We start from the raw sequence: 19079 nt of genomic DNA on the forward strand, positions 1-19079 counted from the left end.
TATTTTAAAAATGTGAAACAATGACTAACCTCTGGTAGACTATCTCCTCATCGATTCAATTGGAGGGCAGATGGGATGGGAATAACATCAACCATGCCTGGGAAAGCTAGTGTAGTGCGCATCATGGATCAAAGCTGATTTGCCTTCCTCTTCTCATTTGCTGGAATATTTGGCTGACACGAAATTGAATTATTTTTGATGAAGTTGTAGCTAGATGGCAGATTATTACAACAAAAATCATCTCTGCTTTCCATGAGCTGCCTGATCTCATTAGGCCTCGCCCTAGGAGATCACTTGCACCTGAACCCATTGACAAATCTACCCCCTGGGCATATTTTGACGGTGTTGCACAGGACCAAGGGTGTGGGGGAGGATTCCTACTTTTCCTTACTAAACAACATCACTTCAAGGTCAAGATGGGACTCGGAGAAGGGACAAACAATTTTGCAGAATTAATCACTCTCCACCATTTACTACACTTTTCTCTTGGCCATGACTGCAACAATATACAAATTTACGGAGACTCAAAAATCATTATAAATTGGTTTAGTAACATCACTTCCTGCCCCACACACACTCTCAAAAATGTTTTGGATGAAGTGAACATATTCAAGGCACAGTTTAACTCCATCTCTTGTCGTCATATTTATAGGGAACATAACTACAGTGCTGACAGGCTTTCCAAGGAGGCCACACTACTACCCAGAGGCTAGTGGATGATACAGAAGCAGAGGGGTACTCCCAAGTACCAGTATTACCACAGGCCGTATATCGATAAAATAGATCATAGGGCTGAGAGACCCTAATCTTATTTTTGGGACTTGCACAAAATTTACATTGTATATATTTCAGTATGTATTTGATTTTCAGGCTACCCTGCTTGGTGTATGTATTTTGTAGTAACTCAGCTATGATACTCATTTTTTAGACTCTTTATGCTATTGCCCTGCGTAGTGAATTATGATTGATACACCAACGCCATTTTTTGTAAAGACAGAGAGATTTTTTACTGTTACATACCGAGATGGCCAAGGGTCAATGATGCATATGTTGCCAAGCATCTACTATATGTAATTTTTCAAAAATAATGAAAGATTATGATTTTTCTTGCGGAAAAAAAAAAAGTTTTGTCATGACATTTATTTTAAGATTCCTTAATCACTTACATAGTTTATGATTTGAGTCATTGATGTGTTATATGCTTTGATCACTTGTTTGTTTTTGTATTTGCAGGTCTCTTCTTAGAGGATCCAGAGATAAAGGTTGAAAGCTACAAAGGAAAATAACGAGGATGATCATCAAGCATTTTGAAAAAAGGTATGAGCTATTCATCACATTTGCATCCATGATTTGATGATAAATTACGGAATGTTTTCATATGTTTGTTTGTTTGTTTCTAGACTTGGTTTTTGAGTGTAGGGAGATCTATCTTGTCAACGAGATAATATTCTGCCAAACAAATTAGCCACCAAAAATGCCAAAAATTGGTGCCACGTGTCTCACCTCATGTTGTCACATCGCTATATTTTCCCACTTGGTGCAACCTATATTCCCACATTACAATGGCATGATGTACTTTGGTCCAAATACTTCCCAACACAAATAAACATGGATCCATAGTTTCCTAGATACACTCAAGAGGCTTAGATACATTTTAGAGGCCTAGACGTGAGAAGAAAAGTTAGATTGAATTCAATATCTTCCTCGAAACGATAAATTGGTGCATGCCCAAATTCTACTAAATGACAGTCCATCAATTATTGATCTCTTTAAATTTGTAGCGAGTAGTAGGAAATTTCAATCTTTAGTGTGGTTTTCATTTAATAAGGAATTTTGGTGCGTTGGCATATTCCACCATAAATGTGGACTTTTCCATTGTGTTATTCTTAGCAAGGTTATGAACTAAAAAAACAATCTTCAGCTAACAAACTCCCCTGAAATTGACATCAATGGCAACACATTCAATAGGGTTATGAGAATGAACAATTGAACATGGAAATTTTGGAATCTAAATCTCAAACTATCAAAAGCGCAAAAGATTATAGGGCAACAAAGTTCACTATTGATTTGAATAAAATACATTTGTTCCCATTAAGGGGAGGATTTTTTAGAACATGTTTACTTTGTATATAGTTCATTGGACTAGATATACTTACATAGATAAATTGGAGAAATGATCTTAAGAAGTTTGACAAATACCATTGTCAATGCTTTAAAGTTGGAAACTATGCTTAGAAAGGTTACAAATCAATTAAAATGGGAGAAAATTACAACAAGAACTAAACAATGAAGATTAATGACTTACAGTAGTGCATAGTTGGATAGACTCAAAGAACTCTTGTACTACACAGGTCTTAATTAAACTTAGGGACATCGATATTTAGGTTCTCAAAAGAAAGCTTAAAGTGCCAACAATTGAAAATATCCAAACACCCGTGTTATAAGCTATGCAAAAAGAAGATGAAAAATCATTATCCCTAATAATTAAGTAAAATAAGTAGATTGAAAACTATGTGAAACAGGTTGACATTCTTACAAAAGAGAAGACTAAACATTTGTGTGCATAAACTTTTGTAGAACCATTAACAACAAATATTAATCATTTTGAGAAGCTCGATGAAATGGTGTCAACTTTGAGTACTGAATATCATGAAATTGGAAACTTCAAGAAAATACTCATAGTGCAAGATTCTTAAATAAGTAATATCAGGGAGGAATTAGCTAACAAAAGCAGTGAAAATCCACACTCATTAAGACCTGAAAGAAAGATTACAAAAGGAAATGGTTTGATTGAAGAATTAGCTAGTAGGAATGCAATCTTTGGTTGAAGCAAGTAAAATTATTTTGGAAGAGTTAGTGGCCAATGTTTAAGAGGTGTGGGGATCTATCAGAACCATTGAAGACGAAACATACCTAGCCTACCATTCTTGGCAAACCATTTATAGAATCCAGGAAGACTTAAGAGATAAGCTCTATATTGCCACCAAAATAGTAATATTCCCTCAGCACCAGGAATCCAGAACAATTGAAAAATATGGATGTGAAAGATAGAACATATGCTATCATGGAGGTCAATAAAGTTTCAACTAAGAGAAACTTTGTACAATAGACACAAGATAAATGCAAGATAGTTAAAAAGGAGGTAGTTTTGTTGAAATCTAGAATGCATGTTTTAAAGGAAATAGGTATGGCCTCCTATTGGGATCAAAGTGGTAGGTTGATGTCTCTAGATGTATACATAGAACCTTTATTAAGAACTAGGGAAAATGCCAACAAGTTTTCAAAATGGGTGGATTGTTGAAGGGGTTGACTATAGTGGATAGGTTGATGGATGATTTTCACATTCACTATCAAGTGAAAATATTAATTTCAACTCCTTCAACATATTATAAATAAAGAGATTTGGATATTACCTATTAGAAATTGATTTCAATAGCCATTTAGTCGGGTATGGGGAATGGTTATCTAAATTTTCCCCGTAAATCCTTTTGATTCCAACAACAGAATTCAGCTAGAAAAAGGGATGAGTGGACAAATAATATTGGATATTTGTAAATTGTTTCTATTTTTATTTGTTTGTTCCTAGAAAGTTGCACTTGCAACAAAAATCTGTTGTAATATTTTTATTAAAAAACTCAACTAATAACTCAAAGAAAGTGTTTGGATTTGTAAGAGAAATTGTATTATTATATCTAAGGACAATATTACTATAGTTTTTAACCAAGACATTCCTCTTTGAGTTATTTCCAATGTGTAAACTTGTACTTTAGGTTTCTTTTGTAAGTTTTACATTTTCTTTTCATCTGTGCAATTATTTGAAGTTATATGAGATATCTCTAAGAGGCGAAATGATATGTTATACATAGATATTACTAATAAAATCTATTTTCTTTTATCATACCTCTGAATAAATGGTTATACTATTGTCCATATTTAATATAATTAAAGTTTTTTCTCTGTTATATAGCCATTGGAATATCATTCATGTGAATTTTCTACATTAACAGATCTCAAAGTATTCAATGAATGTTATAAAGTCTATTATACCCTTACCTCTTTTCTTCTACAACCCCAATCAACCTAATTAATTATCTGCCTTATTTGGAAGCAAGTTTGTTGATTTGATATTTGAAATATATTGTCCTACAATCCATAAGGTAGGGACTCAATTGAATCAAAACCTTTCTTTAAACAATACTAGTGTCTTGGCATAGTTTTCTAGCCAAAAGTTATCTCAAGGATTCAATCACACCCATAAAATAATTAGGTAGTGAACTAATATGGTGCAGTAGAAAAATAAACACAAGATACCTTTACAATGTAACACACACATCAATTAATCACCACAAACTTAGAAAATTATACCCTAAAAACCCAAATGGAAAAACAACCTTTGAATGAGCCCTCGATGTTCCATTTCTACTAATCTTAGACCACAATGAAAATAATATACTTTGTGCATATTTCTCTCATTAGCGAAAATACCCCTCGATGAGTTTGGAGGAAATAGGGAGAGCTAGAGGGTAGTGGCACAACCAATAACTATGACCCTTTGTTTCCTTTTCCTGAACTTTCTCACCTATTTTTCTTAATATTATATTTAATGTGTATTTTCCTCTCACATTTTTATTTCTATCTTATTCAAGCATTAATCCTTTCCAAACTTTATTATTTTTTAAATTAACTTGCTAATATAATTAATTCCACTCCATTTTGGATTAACTATGGTGCATACACAATTACCAAACATGTATGTTCAATGTTGATATCTCATATCTAGCATGTTTTCATCAAAATAATTCAAAATATAATACTAACAAGTATATTCCTAATAAATCTCCCAAGTAAATATTACTAATAAATATATCCATAACAAGTTTTCATTACAACCTAGATTAAATATTCACTAATAAATATATCCCTAACAAGTTTTCATTACAACCTAGATTAAATATTCAGTGCTTCCTCCTCCTTTGGCATTATAATGACCTCCACCATCCTTACAACATAATTCTTGTATCCATCACCTTAACCCATAATTATTGGAACATGATACTTATAATATAATATTCTTATGTATTTTCTGATGTATTATTGCACTAAGAAACTTTCTACCATTTAAAGATGTTGTAGCATTTGTAAATCAACATAAACATTAAAATGTCAATTAAACTGAGGAGAGATGTTGCAGTGTCTCTGAAATAAAACATTGAATGAAAAAATAATCATAATAATAATGAAACATAATATAAGATCAATTTAAAAAGTTAAACATAATAAATTGATTCAATTCAATTTGTTATATTATAATTATGTTTTCTAAATAAATTACAAATATTTTTTTCTAATTATATTTGTTCGTAACATATAATTAATAAACATATAAAAAATTAATAAATTTAAAAATAAAAATATTTTTAAATATAAAAATGTGAAATATATTTAAAACATAAATAATACTTTTAAATTAATATTCAGCTAATCATGCCCACAGGGTTTTGGATTGACGGTGAATGGGTACGCTGTTAAGGCACTCCTTGGGATAGGTCACCGGTTCAAATCCCCTGTGGGTACTTAGGTTAGTCTTAACTAGAAAATACACTGAATTTGAAATATCTTGGGTTTGAATCTTGTGCTACCCTCCCCCGTAGCGGGGTGAATAATGGTTGGGCAACTCAAGTGGCAATGGCCGTGGAGTGGAGATCTTCGCTTCGAATCTTGTGCTACCCTCCCCCGATAGCAGGGTGAATAATGGACATATAAACTTGAAAATCGGAGAGTCCTACCAAGCTTAGAAAAAAAAAAAACATATGAATAATCATTATATTTCAAAATTTTATATCTAGATTTAATTAATAAAAATATTAAAAAATCATATTTAAAATATTATAAAATATGTTAAGATGTTTGGTATATATGAAACTAGATGTGAGCTGGAAAAAATATTAATAATTCATATGAATAATTATTATATTTCAAAATTTTATATTTAAATTTATTTAATAAAAATATAAAAAATCATATTTAAAATATTATAAAATATGTTAAGATGTTCCATATATATAAAAATAGATGCTGACCTGGAATATGCCCTAAAAGTGCTTCTACTAAGAGATATTCTTCTTGGGATCTAAGGAAATAGATTAACGATACAAGACCCAGAGGGATTTGGCAGGAGTGAAAGTCTGCCCCCAACGAGTTATTCTAGGTGGTGTGATTTCCCTTGATTAAGGGTGATGAGTCAGCGTGAAACCCTGCACCCTTATGGAGATGGTGTGGTTTTCCTTGATTAAGGGTGATGAGTCAGTGTAAAAGCCTACACCCTTACGGACCACAAGTGGGTTATTCCAGGTGGTGTGGTTTTCCTTAATCAAGGATGATGAGTCAACATCCATTCCCGGTTAGAAACCAGAGATGGTTCTGGTTGCCCTCATTCTTAGTTTGACAACTAAGTTATGATAAGTTTTCCTACTTATGAAAAAAAGACTAAAAATATTATAAGAATTTTATATTTTATATATATAAATGCAAAATTTATATAAATATAAATAATATTAAAATACCTAATATTCATCTATCAGGGGAATTTATTTGTTTAAAAAAATCAAATCCCTCGTTGAAATTTTTTTTTTCAAATTTTACCCTTCACAGAAGTTGATCACTTCCATCTTTTTCAATGTTCTTCATTGTAGTAATTGAGGTGTATAAAAATTACCTTATCAAATAGGTCCAACTTGGTTCCATGTCCACTTGCTTACATTTTCAAATAGATAGTGACTAGTGCAATATTGAGGTCTATTCGCAAGGCATTAGTTTACATTAAAATTATTATTCGCAAGGGATAAGTTCGCATCAAATTATCATGAACGTGTTGTTCTGCAATGTTCTATTCACAGTTGGGGTTGTAAATAGACGTTGAAACAGATGGCTCAAGTTGTGATAACATTTGATATTCCAAGATATCAAAAGTTGTTGCCGACTCAACCTCCACTTGTAAGATAGAATGAAGTTTGTTGGTTTCCTTCACATGAAAATATAATCTGCAAAACTTTGACAGTTGCCATGTCAATAAAATGACAGCACACATTGCGACATTTTCTCATACTTATCTCTAAAAGACACGTCAAAACAAATGCATCAGATCAGCCACTCCGAGATAGCGACGGGATCGGCAGAGGCGCGGCGTCGAGTCGCGGCGTCCACTAAGCGGCACAGATTGGACGTTTCGATGGTTAACAACAGGTGGTGACCCGCAGTAAGGCGCACTCATCGTCAGTTATCTGCCGTACTGATTTTATTCGTGTCACTTCTGATAGTGGGGCCGGGATGTCACATGGTCGTATTGAATGGAATACAGGCGGCTGAGCAGGAAGTTCAAGAAGACATTGTTGGGTAAAGCATCGAATGGAATATGCCCACAGGGTGTTCAGTTGCTAGGGCTGGAATTGATAGGATTTCACAGTCCTGAGCTGCTGTTATATATAGGTAGTTCCCTAGGGATTTTAGGTTTTGCGCATGCTGTTTATTGATTTTTACTCTGAGGAGATTGATTAGCTCTGAGGTTTATTGCAGGGATTGAGCATTCATAAGCTCCATTAATGGCAGATTGTGTTTTTGGCGGAAGCTGCGTGTGGTTATTGGAGAAGTATCTCCAGGACTCCGTGGGTAGAGTGAGAGATTATGTTTCTCTGGTTTTTGGATTGATCAGTGTCTTCAGCTGGGCTGTTGCAGAGATTCCACAGATTTTTACCAACTTCAAATCTGGATCTACCGAGGGAGTCTCGCTTGCATTTCTTATGACATGGATTGTGGGGTAAGTAGGATTCTTTTGTTTTGGTACAAGAATTTTTGAATGAATATTTTTTTTCCTGCCCGCTGTTGTTTTGTTTATGGAATATTATTTTATTCTCATCTAATTAATAAGATGAAAGTATAAGCGTAAAGTTTTAATATTTATTATATAATCTAAAGTACAAGTGTAATTTGTCCTGATGAACCACATTAGTTGGTTCGAAACTGGTGACAAATGAGATTTCATGTGAAATCTTTCTCTAACTTAATCCAAATTTATTGTGCAAATGTAGCTGGTTTAATATTTACTATCTAATCTAAATTATTCTTGTTCAGATTATTGCATTGTTTTTTAGATGTTATTTTATTTTCATCTGATTATAAGATTAAAAAATTAAAAAGTACAAGGATATCTCGCTTAATATTTACTATCTAATCTAAATTTGATTGAATACCATTTTATTCTCATCCAATAAATAAAATGAAAAATGCAACTGCAACAAATTAAGTACACCTTGCCTAATATCTACTATTTTACCTAATTTGTTGTTAGCATGCTATTTTTATTTCTATTTTGAACATTTTCTTCATAGTTTAAGAGAATGTCTGGCTGGTGCAGAGATTTATTCAATGTTATTGGGTGTTTGCTGGAGCCAACTACTGTAAGTTGATCCTGAATCCAGACCTCACTTCATAATGCCAGTTTAAATCTCCAATAGCATGTTAACAGATATTTATGTTCTTGAGTGTTAACTGCTTTAGCTGGTTTTTTTTTTTAAATAAATTACTAAATTGTTAGTGCTCCTGATCCCTAGCAAACTAGGTTTCGCTCAGCATAGGAGTCACTTCTATCATAGTAAACAGAACCCTGCACAATGACTTATCATTATGCAGGATGCTTAAATAAATAAATATTTTTTAAAAAATAATAAACATGATAATGGCTTCCTCTCTGTCTTACATATAAGTCCAATTTTATAAGTAAATATTAAGCATGTTACTTCATGATTGATTATTAAAATTAGTTAAATAAAAAAATATATTAAATTTAAAATATGATATTTAACTGATAAGATGAAAATATAATATTCAATAAACATGATAAAATAATATAACGAAAATACAGCAAATTAATCAATAATTTATTAGATAAGATTTAATGTTTATACATTTTTATATTGATATAAATAAAATGTTTATACATTTTTATATTGATATAAATAAAAAGGTGAGGCTTACATGTAAGATAATATTCAATAAATATGTTGAAATAATGTAATGAAAATAATAATTTATTAGATAAGATTTAATGTTTACATATTTTTACAGTGATATAAATAAAAGGTGAGGTTTACATATTATTATTACGTAATTATTTATATAGTATATGTTTTGAGATGTAAGATAATATTCAATAAATATGTTGAAATAATGTAATGAAAATAAAATAAATTAATTAATAATTTATTATATTAGATTTAATGTTTACATATTTTTATAGTGATATAAATAAAAGATGAGGCTTACATATTATTAATTCGTAATTATTTATATAGTATATGTTTTGAAGTATTTTTTTTAGTTTTTTGGGTTATTTTTTAGTTGAATTTGTTTAAAATTCAAAAGAGATTGGTTAGACTTATAAGTTTGAATTGTGAGCTTTATGTAGGTGAGTATTTCAAAAAAATTTTAAGGTATTGAATTAATTTATGTAATTAAAAAGCATATTTTAAATAACAAATATAACAATTTGATAAAAAATATAAAACATATAATAATTAGATAACATCTATCAATCATATTTTACCTATACTATCATATTTATTTATAAACTAATATAACTATAATGTCAAAGTAATTTATAATATTCTAGAAAAGTGGAAAAAAAAATTACCCAAGTAATTAAGCTAAATTGGAATAAGACTTCAAATTTTTAATTATCTGCAATTATTAAGTAGATAATAGGAATTTAACCTCTTCATAATATTTTAGGATATTCTTAGTAATATATAAAAATAAATGGTAGAGATTTATTTTCAAAATAGTTATGTTTTTTTTCAATTAATTAAAAAAAACATATAAAATAGTGTTTTGGGCATGTGGTATTGATAAGCCACAGCCCATGATATTGTAATAGAGTCTCACAGATTAGGAAACAAGATCATAAAGAGGGAGTTGACTTTCTTTTAATCTTGATATTCAGATATATTTCCAAAATCTACGATCAAGAATTGAATAATCACATAGTCTCACCTTCTCTCAAGGGATCCGTGACTCTTTCACAGTCCACCACAACTACACAACTCTCCAAAAAAATGGAGTTTTTAGTGTGATTTTTGGAGTTTGCCTGGTTGAATCTTGCGGATAAATTTGAGGTGAAATCTTGATTTGTGTTATTTAAACTAGTTTTTTGACTTATAAATTAAACACCCTAGAAAATTCCTAAAACACTTCTATTGTGCAAAATTACCCATGAAACTTGTGATTACAATGAATTCCTACTAAATTTTAGAAAAATTGAACCAAGAAATTTTCCAAAAAAATCACATTAAAAACTCCCAAAGTTTACTAAACTCATGTGTGTCTCACTTATTTCCGCTCCGCTATAGCTTCACTGTTTGTTAACAAATAATGGAAAAGTTACACAGGTACAACCTGCAAGGCTGCACATCGATAAGCAGTGCAGTTGGTGGCAGACTAATTATTTCAATCCTGAGTTGTTCTTTACTCCATTTATGGATATTGTTGAAAAGAAAGATGGGAAACATTCCCAAAATATCACTGACGAAAACCCCAGTACCCCACTTTTACGTGGGCCCGTTGGAAATTGAACAACGCCGAAACTTTAACGGGCACATACGCAACAATGACACGGGAAACTACATTTATAAAATACAATCTGCCGGCATCCAAAACTTCCGCGTTCCGGTGAGAAATCAAAGCCGTCCTGTCATCTTTGTCCAAGATTTTCACTACTTCCAATAACGATAAAGGAGATAGATGTTGTGTCGAAGCCATCAAGTGGAATCCAGAGCGTGTGCTCAGTAGATGTCGGTTTGTCTGCACAGTTTGAAGAGTGAGCGACAGGTTTACAAGGACAAGGACCTTCCCTGGCCGATTCGCCTAGGTCATATTTATGGTACTTGTTCACTGTGCAAACTCAAAGTAACAATCATGGATGGGTATGTTTGGAAAATTTATCGTTATTTAGTTGTCAAATTAATAGGGAGAATAGTGATCAATAAGTTAATGAAAATTGACTTATCATTACTGTTATTTATAATTTTTTATAGAGTTTTTAGTAAGATTGTTTGGAAGTTTTTTTTAGTAGGTTTTTTTTCCTAATTTCTCTAAAACCTGGTAAGAATTTATTGAAATCACAAATTTGATGGGTAACTTTGCACAATAGAAGAGTCCTAGGGGTTTTTGAGAGTGCTGAATCCATATATACAATTAAAAACTCAGTTTAAATAATACAAATCAAGATTTAACTCAATTTTTTCTGCTGGATTCTGGCACCCGAAAGTCCAAAAAATCTCACTAAAGACAACTCCATTACTTATTAGTGGTTTATAATTAAACAATTTTTCATTCTTACTTTTTTAAACATTAGCAAAGATTTATATAAAATCACCTGTTCAATTCTCCACTCCTATCCAAATGATATATTAAACACTGAAAAAAAAACTAACATTACCAAACTTATAAAAAAAAATCCATTCTTCCTATTACACAAAATCTTACCTATCATACGAAATTCACTTAAAGAAATAACATAAAACATCTAATAAAATATCATTGTATGATATTGTGTCTTTCACCTGATGTGGTTGTTGTTTTCTTTTTTCCACAATTTAGCTATATAGACCTCTTGAAACCAAAAACAACTATAATGTAGAGTCACTTGCAAATTGCTGTTATCCTTGTCCAGGAATGTCCCGACTTTCAATAACACTGAACAGTAGCTGTCGTGTCTAAAGTCATCGAGTGGAATCCAGAAAGCGTGCTGAGTAGATGTCAGGTTCTCTGCATAGCTTGCAGAGTGAGCGACAGGTTTACATGGACCTTGTGTCCTTCCCGATTCGTCTGGATCATATTTATGGTACTTGTTTACTGTGATTGATCTCAAAGGATCCAATTCCCAAGAACAATCACACACAGTTGTTGCATATTGTGTTGCTGGCCTGTAGTATTACATATTTGTGGGTACTTTTAAAATTTGGTAGAGATGGTCTGGAATTATAGATTTTAGTGGTAAACTTCCTGTAATAAGAGTGCATCAGAAGTTTTTTAGGGTATTTAACTTATATTTAAAAAAATATATGATTTCTTAAAAAAATATGTGAATTTTTAGTCAAAAGCTTCAAAATTTAGCATGTTTAGATAAGTTTTTTTGGTGTCCACAATTTTGTTTAAATAGTGAAATTAGCCAGAGAGAATTTTCAAGAAATCTAATCCTTGAATCATTTTTTATAGTTGAAATTGTTTCAAACACCATCAAGAAGCCCCTTCTACATCCAAAATCCTAGAACTTGACAGCTATAACCAGGATTTCCAAAATTTTCCACAAGAATTTCTCAAAATTGTGCCCTCATATCTTAAAAGTAGGCTGGAAATGGTTACTTGTGTTTATTGGTTACCATTTTTAATGAATATAAGGTTTATAAGGAGGTCAATAATGATATATTTTATTTTTTTGGGTTATGTGAATTTTTAGATGATATCTTTAATTTGTGGTGATTTGAGTAGCTGTGATCTAGGGGTATTTAAGTGGTCTAAATCATGCTAATGTGATTTAAGGGCATCTAAGCCGTCAACTTTGGTATCACTTAAAAGTATCTAAACCCTAATACTACCCAAAAACATCTAAACTATCAAAACCACATAGAGATAGCGCCTCACCAGCTCTTAACATGGTTAGATTTTTACCCAAATTTTTTTAACCAAATCACACAATACCTTAAATACCTATGAGCAAATTAACTTCATTTATATTTATATTTAAAATATTTTAAAATTTATAATTAATATAAATAAATATTTATGGGTTTATTTTTACATTTACTAAATTAAATTTGTAATTTGTGTTGTGCAAATATTCTAAACATGATCTAAATAAAAATAAACATGGATGAACTTCCACAATCTTGTCTTCTGATATTCATGGTTTATTAAATAAATTTTTTAATTTCCCAATATATTTGAGTTTCTATTCTCCCTACTCTCTTTAAAAACTAAATCCAGATTAAATGCTTACGAATTTGTGAAAAACTGAATCTACATTAAATACGTATGAGTCTGTGAATTATAGTGTATTTTCGTCTACGCTTCTAACAACTCCTTTCTGATCTCTTTGCAGCTCCCAACACAGTTATATACGGCACTGGTAAACAATTTTATGATATCCATGCTTTTCCATGTGTAATTGTCTTGCTATATGCTCTGTTTTACATTTGTTATGTGTACAGTCACCATTTCTTTTAATCTTCTTCAGGTTTATACGATTACCACTGTGGTGCTCGTTTGGCAAACTGCATATTATGACCACATCCGCAAATGGTGGAAGTCAAGGAAAGCGAAATCATCACCCCAGGTATGAACGAATTTAACATAATCCTACCAAATTTATGCTATGTTAGGTTAAAGGATTTTAGGCGGAATGGTTTGCTAAATAATTTGTTTTTCCAGCCGTTTAGGTTGGTCTCCTAGACATATTGCAATTCACTATTTTATATACATGAAATAATGGTGTGTTATTGGGTTGATAGATGTCTTCTATTTAACACAGAAGATAGATATGCTTTCTATTTAACACAGAAGATAGATATGCTGTAATATTTTACAGTTCAGTATAAAAGACATAATAATGTTAATAATGTTGTTTGGTTGTGTTATGTTATCTAAATATTTTGGTTGAATTAAATTGTATAAAAATAAAGTTAAAATTTTTAAAACCAAATCTATTTTAATTTAGATCTGTCAAGGGTTGAGATGGATCAAATCTCTTTTCACTCCAAAGGCGTAGAGGGATCTCTTAAAGTGCAAATCTGAATAAAAAAGATTGGATCTCTTTTAGAGTGAAAAGAGATTTGATACCTCGAGACTCTTTATAAATCCAAAATTAAAAAAAAAAATTAAACTAATAATAATAATAATAACTCATCTTTAAAAAGGATGGATATTATTCTCATTCTGATTAAGAGAAAAAAAAGGAACAATCATGGTATCCATAAGATGTGGTAGAATATTTTAATGGATTTGTCCCTGTATACCACTGTATTCATGTTGCAGAAAGAGGACTGTGGAAGCGAAGGTCGGTTCGAGAATATTGAACCTGTGAAGATAGCGGAGAGCATAGACTATTCTGCAAAGCAAGGCAGGGGAAATGGTGTAGATCTCCCCAATAGATTATCAAATGGGACCCCTGCTTCTAGTTTACCTATTCCTACTATGTCGCCAGCTCGTGATAGATCCATAGGAAAGAACCTTTATTACACGTAAATAGCATCACTACCTTTACTATATTTTAGCAAATCAACTACAATTTCATAATGTTTTATCTATATGAATAAACTCATGTAATTTTAATAGGCTTTGTTATATTTTGAATTTATCAGGTCTGCAAGATCTCTAGCAAGCAGTCATACCCCAACTCCAGGCTCATACCTCGTTGCATCATCCCGTGGGTCTGGTCGCAGTGGTCCGAGTTTTATATTAAACCAGTCCTCTGTAGACGATGAAGGATTGCTAGCAAATATTGAATCTACAAGTCCTACGAAATCAAAAACCATGCTGCGCAGTGTAAGTTTTGATACTGTATTTACTATTGATCAGCACCAAATCCTTTTTTTTTTAATTTGCAATGTAATGGCTTTTGTATTAAAAGTTTGTTTTCTATTTCTTCAATCCCCAGGTAGTTGCAATAGCTTTCTTCGTTGTCTGGCTCAATTGCTTCCATTTACAAGGCATTCCAACCTTCCATTCTGCTCAAATAGATACAAGGGCAGCAGTTGTACTAACAGGGAGAAAACTTTTGCAGGTAACTGTAATCTGCAAGTTCTATTACCCATATGAGAATGATGTAGATTTTAGAATAATTCATGATCAATAGTGTGAATAGCGAATTATTGACTAATGCTGTGCAAATTCAGGAAGCGAGCATAATTGCATTCAGAGACTCAGGGATAGGTGAACAGTCCTCCAGTCGAATAGGAACCTGGTTGGGATGGATCATGGCTGCTATTTATATGGGAGGACGGATTCCACAAATCTGGAAAAATGTAACATCTCAAAACCATTCTAAATACTGCAGAGGGTCTTACTTTTATGTTAGTTTTTATATGATATTATAATTTAAACTTATACCATGTAGATTAGCTGGTTGGAAAATGTTAGTTTTTATATGATATTATAATTTAAACTTATACCATGTAGATTAGCTGGTTGGAAACGCAGAGGAGGTAATGTACAAAATAACACAAATAATTCACACACTAATATTTTCAATTGATAAATTAAATTTTGATAATTAAAATGAATAGGTGAAAGGTATTTAAACTTATTTCCTCTAATAACTAGCTCAAAACAACTTCTTATTTAAACTTTTTTTTTCTAGTAACTTACTCAAAATAACTTCATATCCATTCACACTCTAAATCCCCATTTTCCCAAAATATGCCTTCAGTCAAGGTCACTAGACTTGACTCAGTTAACTACTCTCTAAATTTAAACAGCTCTTGCATACTGGAGTAATTACAATTTACAACATTGTTATATTTGGACCTGCATACTTTATTTAACGGATCGCTTAGATTTGTTCCTCAACTTGTCTTAACAATGAACCACACTAGTTGGTTCGAAACGTCCACAAATGATTCTCTATGTGATTTTGCTGAAATCTCTTACAATCAATTATGGATCACAGAAGTCTAAACTCTCTAAACATTATTATATTTTTGGAATATTTTAGAATCACCACTGATTGAAACCCCAAAATGTTTTTAATTTTGTTCTTTTTATCCAACTGAAATATCTTATTTATATATGGTTTTTATATGATACAATAATTTAAATTATTCTCATCATTTAAATTATTTAATTAGATTGTTTATTTGATTGGAGTAAGAAGTTAAATCTGGGATAAGAAGTTAGTCATGATGAAGTTATAATTCTATTAAACCTAATTTTTTTTTATTTAATTAAGCTGTTAATTTTAAAAATATTTTGTTAAGTTATTGATTTAAAAAAAAATTTAGAATTGAATCACTGATTTTCTTTTTTAATATCACTCTTTCTTGAGGGTCTATTCTAAAATATTCCCAAATAGACCATAAAATCAAATTAAGCTATCTATTTCCATGTTTCTTTTGGGGTCAAATTGAAATTAGAACTAATTAATGCTATGATGCTCAAATGTTTTAACAGGTGCGGCGTGGAACTGTTGAGGTACTTTTATGCTGAAATCTCTGAATTCCTTCACAGATTGCAAGGAACGGTTAGTCAAACTGAATAGTGTACTCTAAGATTTGCCGGGATATATAGTCAAAACGTTTTTATGTTATCAGGGTCTAAATCCATTGATGTTCCTATTTGCGCTAATAGGAAATGCAGCCTATGTAGGCAGGTAATTCTACCATCTTTCTTTTGGCCATAGAATTAGAATTCTTGACTTCAGCAGTTTTCAATATGTGCTGAGAGCCAAGTAGCTAATGCAGTTGGCAAATATGCCTACTGATGTTGATGTTTGCAGCATTCTGGTAAAGACATTGGAATGGAAAGAATTAAAGCCAAATATGCCATGGCTGGTGGATGCTGCAGTCTGTGTGCTTTTGGACTTCTTTGTATCCTTTTACATAAAGGGTTGTCTGCAATTTAGCAAGTGTTTTAAATGTGTTTTTGGAATATTTATATTAAGTAGATTTATTTTAGAAGATTATTTTCTACTAATCTAACCATAAAACATAATTTAAAAAAAAAACCCATAAAACATAATTGGTTTTAAAAAATGTCAAGAGAATTAAACCGGTAAGATCTAAATAACAAAAATATTGTTGAATTGAGGTTTTTGTGATCCATAATATTTATAAATAGGACTTCGGCGTAAATCATATAAAGAGAGACATTTTTCTACGCGTTTCGAACCAGCCAGTGTGGCTTATCGTGTCCTGACGATGAGCCACACTGGTTGGTTCGAAAAGCGTCGACAAATGTCTCTGGGCCGAAATCCTACTTATAAACAAAAATATTTTAACAATACAAAATGAACTAATTTAAAATTATCAAATATAATTAGAATTGATTTCACCGTTTCCTTTGCTGTAATATTTGTTAATATTGGGAAGGGCATTCCTTAAACAAGGCTTCCCCAGATTCTCTGCCAGTTCATCTATTATTATAAGATCAGAAAATCTGTTGTTGAGCATGAAGATAACAACGGAGATTACGAAAATAAAGGCTGCTGAGCATGAAGATAACAACGGAGATTAAGAGAATCAACCTGTAGTAGACCTGCAGTACCTGGAATAATAAATTACGCTGCCTTTGGACACCTACTGCACTCCATTCAACTTTCAGTCCAACTCAATTAAATGGTGCATCAGAAGGAGGTCAACTGAAGTGAGCCAGTTGATCATTGCGGAGATTAGGGTGCAAGCATCATCACTAATGGCTAATTGTGTACCAGAAGGTAACCAAAGCGCATGCTTAATGTAACCAATTGCATATTTAAGTTCACTTATCACATTTCTACTTGCTTATTATGTATACCTGAGTTTTGGAGTTTTTTTTGGGTATATATATGAAATAAGTTGTGATTTTTTTCATTTCTATATTTCTTTATGGGGCTGGATTTATATATCATATTAAAATATATTTTAAATAATAAAAAAATTATAACTAGATTAAAAATTGTTTAATTATATTGATTTTAGATATTTCAAAATATTTAATAGGTAGACCATATTAGTTATAGTTTTTTTTCTTTTATTAAAATTTGATGATATGATTATGGGCTTATGTCATATGGTTCTGGTTCAAGTTAGGGTTCTAAAATGATTAGGTTTCGTTAGTGTTCAAATTATTTTGATGAAGTTTACTTGCGTTAGTTTATATACATTTTTTTTATATATACATATATTAAGTTTAAAATGAAATATGAGATAAAATGGTAAGATATGAATATCAATAAACATAAAGAAAAATGCTATCACAAGCATAGAAATTGCAAAGACAGATTACAAGCTTGAGTTGTGACAGGAGGTTATGAGTTTTGATCTATGGACTTGGTCAATAGTTATGAGGTTTGATGAGGCTCGCTAAACCTCAATGTTTTTTCAAGATTCCCCAAATTTCCAACCCAAAAATCAGAAACTCACCCTTATTTAAAATGCATTTTTCATTATATAAATAAATTCATGGCCTTAAAAAAAACTGTGTAACACCGTTCAAATTCAGATTTATAATGAATAATGAATTTTAGGATGAATAATGAATAAAATGAATAATTGTTGTACAAATGAATTTGTATTAGCTAATAATCAGATCAGAAAAGGAGAGATGTGGGGCCTTTTCATTATTAATAATATTTTCAGCATGCACAAATTGGATAGGACTAGCTCACTTTCTAAACAGTCGAACGGAATGTCATGATATCGCACTGGATAAGACACACTGTCGAAACATGGAAAGCGAAGTACTCGTTTTTGTAATGTATACTGCTTTCAACGTATAAAACAATAGATCAACCCGGCACACTTTACAAACAGGGGAAAGGGATGTCTAAATTTTAAAAATGAAGGGGTTTTTCAGCAATATTTTTTAAAGGTTGTGAAATTAAACGGAAAATAAATCACCATTGTACTTTTTTTTAATTGGTAGGCCAGCAAATTTTTTTTTTTAATAAAAATATTTTACATTGAAGACATGCATATTAAAAAGGAGAGTGCAAAATTAGAATTAGATATTTTTGAGAAGCATTAAAATTGTCAAAAAATAGAAAGATTAGTTTGATCACCATTTATCACTAGTTTTACATCACACAAGTAGTAAACAGATATGTTCTCAAATAAAAATAGAAAAATTTTGAGTATGAAAATGTAAACTATAAAAAGAATTTCTATCTAGTGTAGTGAAACAAGAATCCAATGAAAACCAACCATTAGATTGCCGGATAGATGTCATGAAAATTGTTGAAGCCACTAGTCCGCAGGCTGTGTTGTGGAGAAGTGACAAAAATGTGCTTTGCAAACACCCAGTACGCTTAGTCTGAGATCACCACCAGAGCAATGTTG

General features: G+C 31.4%; 1 protein-coding gene across 4 annotated transcripts; it reads left to right on the plus strand.

Annotated features, from left to right (window-relative positions):
* Positions 1-7340: 7340 nt before the first annotated feature.
* LOC149215239 (vacuolar lysine transporter YPQ1-like) lies at positions 7341-17431 on the plus strand. Of its 4 annotated transcripts, XM_089392572.1 has the most exons (13): positions 7341-7485; positions 7573-7813; positions 8411-8453; positions 13151-13177; positions 13286-13384; positions 14083-14288; positions 14409-14592; positions 14705-14830; positions 14943-15071; positions 16216-16236; positions 16356-16414; positions 16541-16631; positions 17160-17431. In XM_089392572.1, the coding sequence occupies exons 2-13, from the start codon at positions 7599-7601 to the stop codon at positions 17250-17252; spliced, it is 1293 nt and encodes a 430-aa protein (XP_089248698.1). In that variant the 5' UTR covers positions 7341-7485; positions 7573-7598; the 3' UTR covers positions 17253-17431. The 4 variants fall into 4 exon arrangements, 2 of the variants coding, with proteins under 2 accessions (XP_089248698.1, XP_089248697.1); XR_016251019.1 differs by having other exon boundaries at positions 7385-7813; positions 16216-16285; positions 16393-16414; positions 17160-17212; XM_089392571.1 differs by having other exon boundaries at positions 7385-7813.
* The last annotated feature ends 1648 nt before the right edge of the window (positions 17432-19079 follow it).

Source organism: Pinus tabuliformis, chromosome 1_1, assembly GCF_031772625.1.
Source record: "Pinus tabuliformis cultivar Carrire ecotype Pingquan chromosome 1_1, CPIR1, whole genome shotgun sequence".
Classification (NCBI taxonomy): Eukaryota; Viridiplantae; Streptophyta; class Pinopsida; order Pinales; family Pinaceae; genus Pinus; species Pinus tabuliformis.

What these genes read in the sequence shown, in the direction of transcription:
- LOC149215239 (XM_089392572.1), top strand. Translation starts at nt 7,599, where the DNA reads ATGGCAGATTGTGTTTTTGGCGGAAGCTGCGTGTGGTTATTGGAGAAG. An exon ending in CACAGTTATATACGGCACTG is followed by an intron (nt 13,178 to 13,285) that starts GTAAACAATTTT and finishes AATCTTCTTCAG; the next exon opens with GTTTATACGATTACCACTGT. An exon ending in GTGTGCTTTTGGACTTCTTT is followed by an intron (nt 16,632 to 17,159) that starts GTATCCTTTTAC and finishes AGGCTTCCCCAG; the next exon opens with ATTCTCTGCCAGTTCATCTA.